The sequence below is a fragment of the Pyrgilauda ruficollis genome, unplaced genomic scaffold (assembly GCF_017590135.1).
Source record: "Pyrgilauda ruficollis isolate IOZ18807 unplaced genomic scaffold, ASM1759013v1 scaffold59, whole genome shotgun sequence".
NCBI classification, from domain to species: domain Eukaryota; kingdom Metazoa; phylum Chordata; class Aves; order Passeriformes; family Passeridae; genus Pyrgilauda; species Pyrgilauda ruficollis.
This window is the reverse complement of record NW_024527599.1, coordinates 5,182,695-5,193,385: the sequence shown is the minus strand read 5'-3', so window position 1 is coordinate 5,193,385 and position 10,691 is coordinate 5,182,695. Positions and strand designations below refer to the sequence as shown.

The 10,691-nt window shown below is 41.3% G+C and overlaps 1 protein-coding gene across 1 annotated transcript; it reads left to right on the top strand.

Moving 5' to 3' along the window:
* The first annotated feature begins 842 nt into the window (after positions 1-842).
* Positions 843-6,603, top strand: KCTD7 (potassium channel tetramerization domain containing 7). The gene is made up of 4 exons (XM_041482900.1): positions 843-1,154; positions 1,843-2,012; positions 3,590-3,768; positions 4,707-6,603. The coding sequence occupies exons 1-4, from the start codon at positions 1,011-1,013 to the stop codon at positions 5,081-5,083; spliced, it is 870 nt and encodes a 289-aa protein (XP_041338834.1). The 5' UTR covers positions 843-1,010; the 3' UTR covers positions 5,084-6,603.
* The last annotated feature ends 4,088 nt before the right edge of the window (positions 6,604-10,691 follow it).

The following is a 10,691-nucleotide window of genomic DNA, read 5'->3' as shown; positions in this document are numbered from 1 at the left end:
TTTTTTTTCGTGCTGATTTTGAGGGGAAGCATCCTTTAGTTAAATAAATATGCCAGATGTGCTTGTGCAAATAATCCTCCCCTTTCTTTATTTTATAGTGGTTTGAGAGAAGGTTTGGAGGTGGATAAAGCCTCTGGTGGTGGAATGTCTTTGTTAGGGAGTTGCGATGCTGCTGGGGACACCCTGGGAACGGGGATTTTACATAACGCAGTGTAAGGAGAGCAGCGGGCTTCTCTTTCAGTTATTATTTTTAACGTGCAGTTTGTCAGTGCATCCCATTCTCCCCTTGAGGATGGACTGAGAAGCCTTGGAGGGGTTAAACCCAGTTGATAATTAGCAGCGTGCTAAGGAGAGTTAATTATTCGTGTCTCACGTGCGCGTCCGTGTGTGCTGTGCTGCGCTGTGATGCAGCGGGCAGGGAAACGCCTGCTTTCCCTGGCTGCTGAGAAATCCCGGTTTTCCCATTTAATAAGGAATTCCAGAGCCCGGCCGAGCCCTCCCCGTGCCCGTCCCTGCTGCCGGCGAGCGGCTGAAGGTGACAGACGGAGCCGGGTGTCGCCAATGTGGCAGGGACGCGTCCCAGCATCCCGCCCCTGGCAGGGCCGTGTTCCTGCATCCCGCCCCTGGCGAGGGACAGGCTGGGACAGCGGCCACCCAAATTCTCCCAGCAAATGACATTTTCCTGCAAAGGCGCGCCGGAGCCAATCGCTCCCTGCACCGTGCAGCCAATGGATGCCGGGCTCTTCCAGCCCCTGCCAGCGGCTCCGCGGCTGGAGGGCCTTGGAGCAGCTGTGCCAGCGGCATTCCTGCCCGCAGCCCTCTCCGGGGGTGCCTGGCATCCCTGCTCCTCCTCCTCCCGGGAATAACGCTGCTGCTGGCAGCGCTCGGGGCGACGCGGCCGCTGCGGGGAGCGCGCCGGCGATTGGGGTAATTCGGGTGATTAATTTGGGTCTCCCTTCAGCACTGCCACGGCCTCCTACCCAGCAGAGCTGCTCCCCAGAGCCAGAGGGATGGTGGTAGTCACGGGGCAGAACAAAGTGAGTGCCACCCCGGATGATGCCATGTCGAGCTCGGATGCAGAGGATGATTTCCAAGAGCCGGCCACTCCCACCGCCACCCAGGCAGGACAAGCGCTACCTCTGCTGCCCCAGCAGGTAAGAGCTCACCTGCGACCGGCATGATCACGGCAGCACAGACTGCTCAGGTGCTGAAGAATTCAGGATTTCCTTGTGGATACTCAGCTCGCTTAACACGTTTGTATAAAACTCAGTCTCTTGAATGCATTTGAGTAGCTCGGCAGCTTTACTTACAAGCTCCATCCAGGTTTGGACTTGAGACATGCAATCAAGTGTTTATTCTGGGACTTAAGGCAGCCTGGGGGGGTGATAGTAAGATTTGAGGCCTGATGTAAACAAATGCTTTTTTTTTTTCAGTGTATAGTATAGTCTGGTTGTGTAAAGGAAACAGCAGAGTGCAAGTCCTAAGGTTGACCTGAGATTTCTTCCCTTTTTGTTCTTTTTGTGTAAGGCTGGGGAAGGAGTTTTGTTTTGTTCTTTCCTTTCTCCAAAAGAGCCAAGAGGAGGCATTAATATCTCAAATATCTGCCATTCCAGCTGAGTGATTTCTGCTGTTTCAGATTCCCAGCTACAATTAAACCACTCCCTGATTCCTCCCAGCATCCAAAGCATCCAAATTTTCACCCCTCAGAGCTCCCTGATCTGTGGCAGCGGGGCAGGAACCACCCATTGTCCCGGTGGCAAACTGCAAGTGCCTTTTGAAAGCTGTGCTGTCACCTTGCAGAGGACTGGCAGCTCCTTTCTGATGTCCTGGTTGCTTTTGCAGTTCCCAGAAGTTGTCCCACTGAACGTGGGGGGGATGTTTTTCACCACCAGACTGTCCACGCTGCGCAGGTACGAGGACACCATGCTGGCAGCCATGTTCAGCGGCAGGCACTACATCCCCACGGACGCTGAGGGCAGGTACTTCATCGACAGGGATGGCACCTACTTCGGGTATGTACAGACCCTCAGGGCAAGCTTGGCAAGTTCTTACTGAAAGCTTCTTTTTAGACTTGTTTTTAACAGTTCTTTTCCTTAGAGTGCAGCATTTAACACTGCACGCCTTCAAAGCATCGCAGGAGTAACTGCAGTTAAAAATTCTTTGTTGGTTGTGCAATGGGAAAGGAAAAAACAAGAAATGTTTTGGATTTGTGCATTGTCTCCCCTAGAGTATCTCCTTTCAAGGTATCAAGTTGTTTTGATGGTTTAAAGAAGTGTTTGGAAATAGGAAACTCCTTGCACAGCGCTGATTTTTAATTGATATTCAGTATCTGTAAGGAAGAGGGAATGGAAGGAATTAGTCTAGGATTCTTACACAGTTGAGAATACGATGTTTTTAATCTTTAAACAGGATATAACTGCTACAATAAAGCACAAGCCTTTAAAGAATTTGGTTTTCTGTTTTATTTTTGTTGGTAGTAGCATATTCCTTTACCTCCAGGATCCCTCCTGAGTGCTCAGCTTTTATTTTATTTTTGATTAAACTAACCATGATTACTAATGCTCTGTTTGAATTGAGGTGAGATTGCTACAAAAGGTGATCAGTGTTCATGGGTTCAGGTCTTTGCCCAAAGCACACATTGCAATTTATCCCAAATTTTGTGTTTCTCCTTTATAGACATTTCCTTATTGCCTTCAACAGAAGAGCATTGAATTATTTTCAAAGCACTTTTGAGTTGTACCATAATCTGGGACAGAGATAGATTAAGCCACTGTGTTTATTCTAAAATAATTGTGTCTTTACATGAGGCAGTTGTTGGAAAATCAATTAATTTGTGATGTTATCAACCTCAGTTGAAAATACAGCTGCAACAGAGAGCCAGGTTAGCAGGTGCTGTATTTGTTGTCATTCTAAGATTGCAGTAATGCTTCTTTTATTTGATAAGGTTTTCTTAGTTAACACTTACAAAGTGATTTCTTTGGTTTTTTTGATAAGGTTTTGTTGGTTAATACTTATAAGTGATTTTTCTCTCTGTCAAAAGATCCTGTTGCTGAACAGTGTTTCAGAACTACGAGGAAATGTTCTGTCTCTTTTTTAAAAATTCTGATTATTATTCTATAAATGGTCCTGATCTGTGATGAGAAACCTCCTTTGCAGATGTCCCATCCATTCAGCTGGATCTGTGTGGAATAAAATGTCCATGAAAATGATTCTCTGGGAAAATGCAAAAGTTTATTTAGTCCCAGACCTAAATTTGAAATGCGGTGACCACAATTGCTTTCCCATGAAACACTCTGGCCTCTTCTGTGTTATAAATGGTTTCCTCCACAATAAATGTTTGGTTTAAAAAACACTGATATTTTTTCAAATGAGTTTTGACATCAGCTGAGGCAAAATGTGAAATAATGGCTTGGAAACCTGAACGTGGCAAACAGTTTTACAAACAAATGTTGGGAATAAGGCTCATTTATTTCAGTTACTGTCTCAGTAGAGCAAACAATGAATATCCAGCATTTCCTGTCCTTTCCCACCTGCAGCAGTTTTGGCAGAAATGTGTTTGTTAATGATATTTTTGCCCTTTTTTTTTCAGAGACATACTAAACTTCCTACGATCTGGTGACCTGCCCCCCCGAGAGCGAGTGAGGTCAGTGTACAAGGAAGCTCAGTATTATTCCATAGGACCCTTGCTAGACAATCTAGAGGATATCCAGCCTCTTAAAGGAGAAAAAGTTAGACAAGCTTTCCTGGGCCTAATGCCATATTACAAAGGTAAATAAACAAAGTAGCACTGACTGTTTCTTCTAGTGGGATTCCAGTGTTAAACCTCGTGCTTTCAGTCTGCTCTCAGCTCCCAGACTGATCCCATTGCAGCTGGGAAGTTTATTCTGTATTTTTCATGCTGTTTGGATCTTTGAGGTCTCCACATCCTGCTGCATCCCAGGGTGTGGGTTTGTGTGCTTAAAAGGGAGCAAGGTTAGGCTGTAATGTTATCAAATGAGAGGGTTTGTCTGCATTTGTTTTGTCAGGACTTACAAGTGAATAAACTTGGCCTTGTAGTGAGGCCAGATTACTTGGGCATGTAATAAGGCCACCAGGCTCACCAGATAACTGAGATTGATTTGATTATTCTATATATTATATAATTATATAATATATAGATAATAATATATATTTATTATATAATATATTAATTTATATTTTTTGTTTAATAAGGCCACCAAGCTCACCAGATAACCAAGACAGATTTGATTATTCTATATATTATATAATTATATAATGTATATAACATTTTATATTAATTATATAATTATATATCAATTTTTATTTATTTTTATATATATTGTATAATAAGGCCACCAAGCTCACCAGATAACCAAAATTGATTTGATTATTCTATATTTTAATATACATATAATATTATATATAATAATATATATAATTTTATTACATTATTCTATGTAATCGTATATTATATTAAATGTAAAATATAAATTATGTCATTATATAATATATTAATTATTTTTAAAAATATAATAAGGCCACCAAGCTCACCAGATAATGAGATTGATTTGATTATTCTATATTTTGCTACCTGCTGCTAATCTCATGCTGAGAACAACTGCAGTGAAACGTTTCACATGCAATAACTGCTTTTGTTCTCTTTCCCTCGGCCCTTGGCTGGGACCCTCAATCTCTCTGTTTTCCAGACCACTTGGAGCGGATCATCGAGATAGCCAAGCTGCGAGCCATGCAGAGGAAGGCCAGGTTTGCCAAGCTGAAGGTGTGTGTGTTCAAGGAGGAGATGCCCATCACTCCCTACGAGTGCCCCCACTTCAACTCCCTGCGCTTCGAGCGCAGCGAGAGCGAGACCAAGCTCTTTGAGCACCACTGCGAGGTGGACGTGTCCTTCGGGCCCTGGGAGGCCGTGGCCGACGTCTACGACCTCCTGCACTGCATCGTCACCGACCTGTCCGCCCGCGGCATCACCGTGGACCACCAGTGCATCGGCGTGTGCGACAAGCACCTCATCAACCACTACTACTGCAAGCGCCCCATCTACGAGTTCAAGATCACCTGGTGGTGAGCAAAGCAAAGGGTCAGAGGACTCCCAGAGGACAAACGTTCTTTCAAAGTTGCCTGGTAGTGAGTATGGTGGCACATCGAGGGGTGAAAGGACTCCCAGAGGACAAATGTTCTTTCGAGATGGCCTTGTGGTGAGTGTGGTGGCACAGCAAGGGATGAAGGGACTTCTAGAGAACAAATTCTTTCAAGATTGCCTGGTGGTGTGGTGGCACATCGAGGGGTGAAAGGACTGCTAAAGGACAAATGTTCTTTTAAGATCACCTGGTGGTGAGTTGTGGTGGCACATTGAGGGGTGAAAGCACTCCTAGAGGACAAATTCTTTCAAGGTCACTTTGTGGTGAGTGTGGTGGCACATTGAGGGGTGAAAGCACTCCTAGAGGACAAATCTTCTTTCAAGGTCACCTGGTGGTGAGTGTGGTGGCACACTGAGGGGTGAAAGCACTCCTAGAGGACAAATTCTTTCAAGGTCACTTTGTGGTGAGTGTGGTGGTACTTCGAGGGGTGAAAGGATTTCTAGAGGACAAATGTTCTTTCAAGGTCACTTTGTGGTGAGTGTGGTGGCACATCGAGGGGGGAGAGGACTCCTAAAGGACAAATGTTCTTGGCAGTTACCTTGCTGCTCACATTCCTTGGGATCAGCCTGCTGGCAGGGGTTGGGAACACCTCTGGAAACTTGGAAAACCAGCCTGAAATCAGACTGTTGGCTCAGGTACCTTAACGAGGCACAAAACAAAATCACCTCATGCAAAGGATGGAGGCAAGTGGCTGAACATCTGCTAAAAGGTGCCACCAACCACGTGGCTTCAGGATGGAATTGCGGATTTTTCCTGCATTTTTGGGAATCTGGGGTGCTACTAAAGCTGACATTTCAGTTTTACCCTCTTAGAAATGTTTTAGTTCCTCCTTCAGCTTTATAAAGTTTGAGTCACACCCAGCACAAAGATCTGGAAATGTCATTTTGATGTACTAGATAATTTAAAAAAAAAAAAAGGAATATTCCTTATATATTATTAATTGTTGTCAGGATTAAACTGTATTTCTTTTTTAATTAAGAATCTATGTTGTGAATTATAATGTTGTACTTCAATTATTTCTGTTGTTATCAAAAGGAATAGCAGATCTGGCGTATATTCCTTAATGCTTTTAGGAATAATAACTGTTCATGGAAGACTTGTGCCTGTTTTTAGCCTTAGAAATTTTAAATGTTTACAATATATACAAAAAAAAAAAAGCTCTTTAGAATCAGGTCATTTGCAAAGGCTTTTGGTAAATGAGAGAACCCTGTCTGTACGTTCCTATCAGCAGTAGTGAGAGGAATATTTAATGTATATTATTTTATTACTGACTCTTTTTACATTCTGTGATATTAAACTTTATTTTAGACTTAAAGTCAGATGATATTAGACAAGTGCTTCCTTCACCTCACCTTTTTCAGACAATTAAATCTTAATTTTATCCTTCTTCTTGATCCTTCTTGATGTCGTAGAAGGAAAACCAAAATTCAAACTTCATACTCAGATACTTCTCCACTCTAAAGCAGTAGGAAATTCCTTTCCATGCTGGAAGAGGCAGCCACTGCAGAATCATATTTTCTTCAGAAGGTCATTGTTGTACTTCTGACATGAGCAACCACATCTCAAACTCCAACTACTGAATTCAGCCCAAAACAGAGGGAGAAAAGTCTGCAAATCTTATTGTTTTGTGAGGTACAGAAAACTCCAACCTCCTTGAAGGGGCTTCAAAATAATCTTAAAGAGAAAGGACAAGTAAACATTTGTATATGGCATTCTATTGGATTAATTAATCCTAGAATATTGCTTCATTAAACTTCTGACCAAAATTCTTCAGAAACATTAATGACAGTGATCAAAATTCTGTTTTCTGAGACAATTTTTAAAATAACTCCAAGAACTTAAGGATCAAATTGTCTTGCAAAGAAAGAGACCATTTTTTTGCCTTGTCACCCTTTTAGATATTTAATGTAGCAATGGAATTGTCTCTCTGAGGTGGGTGTCTCCCTGCTGAGCTCTGCAGTCCCCACACAGGATCATTGTCAAGTGTCGAGTTTCAAGGGCAGAGATAAATTTGAATAGAGGGAGTTCTGCACATTTGGATCTAAATTTAAGTTTCAATTGTTTCCTGAAATAATGGCCTTGGTGTTACAGGTTCTTGGAGTTGTGCTTGGCAACCCAAAATTAAAAGTTAAACTGAGATTAAAGTTTCCCTGCAAGGAGAGGAAGTTTTACTTGGTTTCTTTGCTGCTTTGCTGCCTTCATTTTTTCTTTCTCCCCAAGGAATCTAAACTGCAAACCACAATTTCTTAGAAAATTGAAGAACATCTTAAAGCTGAGCCTTACAAAGTTTTGGCTGCTTGTGCACTTCAGATATTTAAATTTGGAATTTTCAGTTGTTCAGAATTACAGATATTCAGAATTACAGATATTTCAGATGTTCAAAATTACAGATATTTACAATTTCAGATTGCAACAAGAATTGCAGTTTTACTGGAATTTTCAGTGAGTTGTTTTTTTTTTTTTTTGCAACTTCCCATAATTGTATTTACAGAACTCTGGCTGGAGTTCCAGCACTCCTTGCAGGAATGAATCACAATGTGATTTTCACTTTGTGTTTTCTGGTTTGGCTTTAGGAATTTCCCTGCTGTTATTCAGGAGAAGCTTTGATAACAAAATTCCTGTTTCAGTAATTTTGTTACTCCTTAATATTTTGGATTTTGTAACTTTTTCCTGTTCATTGCTTAAGTAATTAAGGAAGGCAACCCAACCAAAAAGAGAAAATGAAAAGCTTGGTCTGTATCAGCTGTCTTAATCAAAGTTCTCATCCTCCTGAAGACATTAAGTGCAATACTGGAAAGGAAAACATGAATTTTAGCCCACAGGTTTTAATTAGTGCTGGAATTTGTGATTTGTTCAGGTTAACAATATTTTAATTGTTCCAAGCAGTCTTTGTTTACAGGGATTTAGCTGCTCTTGCCCAGCCTGTGCTCATTTTTTGACAGAAGCAGAAGAATTGTGCAGGTGGATGGCAGGGGAGTGTGATCTAAAAACCGGGTTGTGGAACGTCATTGATTCTCTTTTCTGGGCCTGTAGCTTTTGAAATTCTACATTTGCAACAAAAATGTGAGTGGCTGATCTGCTAAATCCATGTTTGAGAGGACTGAGGATTTTTGTATAGAATTGTATCATTAAACTATGGAATACTGATTTTTTTTTCCTTTTCCTTTTTTCTTTGTTTTTTTTTTCTTTTTTCTTTTTTTTTTTTTCTTTCCTTCAGGACTTTTCTTTACATCTGGGCACATCAGAGTTCTGCTAATCCACATTTTTCTGTGCTCCCTTAGCTTTTTTTGCCACTTTATCATCTACACAGCCTCCACTTTTCCACCTTCACACTCCCAAATCCCTGTGTTTGTGAGCAGTAAATTGTCTCCTGTCCATTTGAATATTGGATGAATGGTGGGACAGTTGGGGGATATTTATTTAAAATTAGAATTGTCAACTATTTTTTACATTGCTGTGTGTGAACAAAAACATGACAAGGCAATTTTTTTTTAGCATTCCCTTTATATCAATTGTGGAGTGGTTTTTAACAGGGAACAAAGGGAGCTCTCATGTGAAGTGAGTTGGCCAATCCCACAGCACATGAAATGTTTCTGCATCTGGTTTATGCTTGTGAAATAGCAAGGGGAAAAAAAAGAAAATAATGATAGGAAAATAAAAAATAGGAAAATTTTAAAAAAGGAAAATGACCCTTATGAAGCACTCAAAAATGACATGAAAAGGTGTTTATGTACAGCAGCCACTTCATGGCTGCTGAGCTCAAGAGTTTAAAAAAAAAAATCTAAAAAGACTTTTGGACTCGGTGTAGACTTTTAACTTGAATGCCCAGTATTCTGCACAGGAATCTGAAATATTCCTTGCTGACCTTCCATCCTCCTCAGAGGAAAGTGAAGGTGCTGCCAGCTTTGGCCTGGGAAGCCTTTGTGCCATAAACAGATCCTCTGTGCTCCCTGTGGGGCATGTGCTGGATTTTTATTTTTCTTTTAACCTATAATGAGGGATCAGTTGGGTTTTTTTCCCCTAAAAAGCTAATTACTGATATAATTAAAGGTTTTGTAGCTTCATTTGGCATTTGCAAGCCCTGGGAGCCCTCGTTGCCAGGTTCATCCTCACTGCTCGTTGTTTGGAGGTGACAAGGGATGTGATGAGGGGGGTGATGGACGTGGCAGCAGGGAAGAATTCCTGTCAGAGCTGCTTGTTCCCATTGCAGAGCTGCTCTTTGTGTTTGGCTTCAGCTCTTGGTTTGCGTGGGGCACAGAACATCCACCCCATTTGTGTGAGCCCTCCACTGCGCTCCCATTTGTGTGTAAATCCATGGAGTTGTGGTTCTGGGAGACAAAAGGGTGAGAAAACCCAGGGCTGTGGATTGCAGCAGTGACAAGTGAGTCTTGCAGGGTCACACTGCTGGAATCTGGTTTACAGCACCTTGATGTCACAGCTTCTCTGTGACATTTTCTTTTTTTTTCTGTGACATTTTCTTTCTTTTCTGCATGGCAAAGCAGAGTGGTCACTTGGGAAACAACTGCCTGGCAGGTAAGGGGAGACTTCAGAGCAGACACCACAAAAAAAAATGATCCCTTAACTCATTCTAAGCTCTGGGATAGATTTATTGAACATCTTTTAATGACTACTTTACTCTAGGCAATTTGTAGACCCTGCTGGCTTTAAGTTGTGGTTGGCATTACTGAGCCCTGAAGACGACCCAAGATAGTTCTAAATTTTGGGCTATGACAAAAAACAAAACAAAACAACAAACCTCCAGTCTTTCATTATCTTTCTGCAAATAAGCTGATTTCAGAGGATAATTTTTCTGCATGGCAAAGCAGAGTGGTCACTTGGGAAACAACTGCCTGGCAGGTAAGGGGAGACTTCAGAGCAGACACCACAAAAAAAAATGATCCCTTAACTCATTCTAAGCTCTGGGATAGATTTATTGAACATCTTTTAATGACTACTTTACTCTAGGCAATTTGTAGACCCTGCTGGCTTTAAGTTGTGGTTGGCATTACTGAGCCCTGAAGACGACCCAAGATAGTTCTAAATTTTGGGCTATGACAAAAAACAGAACAAAACCAGTCTTTCATTATCTTTCTGCAAATAAGCTGATTTCAGAGGATAATTCTATCTCCTGTATATAATTCTCTAACTGGAAATCACCTTCCAGAACAGCAGTTCATGGTCATTTTACTTACACGAGCTTAGTAGAAGTTTACCTCCACTTTCACTGTGACTTTTATAAATGGATTTTGTTTTGCTGAATTATAAATTGTATGTGTCTATGCATTGTAACCCGTAATGCCTTTGAAAATCCAGCCTGGATGCTAACGATCAGGGTTTGGAATTATCTCCAAATGAGTTGTGTTAATAATTATGTTGATGTGTGGTGTTCAATACTGTGAGTACTGCAGTGTATTATTTCTTAATACTTTTGACTTTTCAGTTCAGGTAATATATGTTTTTTTATTTAAAACACATAGGAAAAAATGTGGATATAAGGGTTGTGTTGTGCAATAAAAGATTATGATACTGAAAACT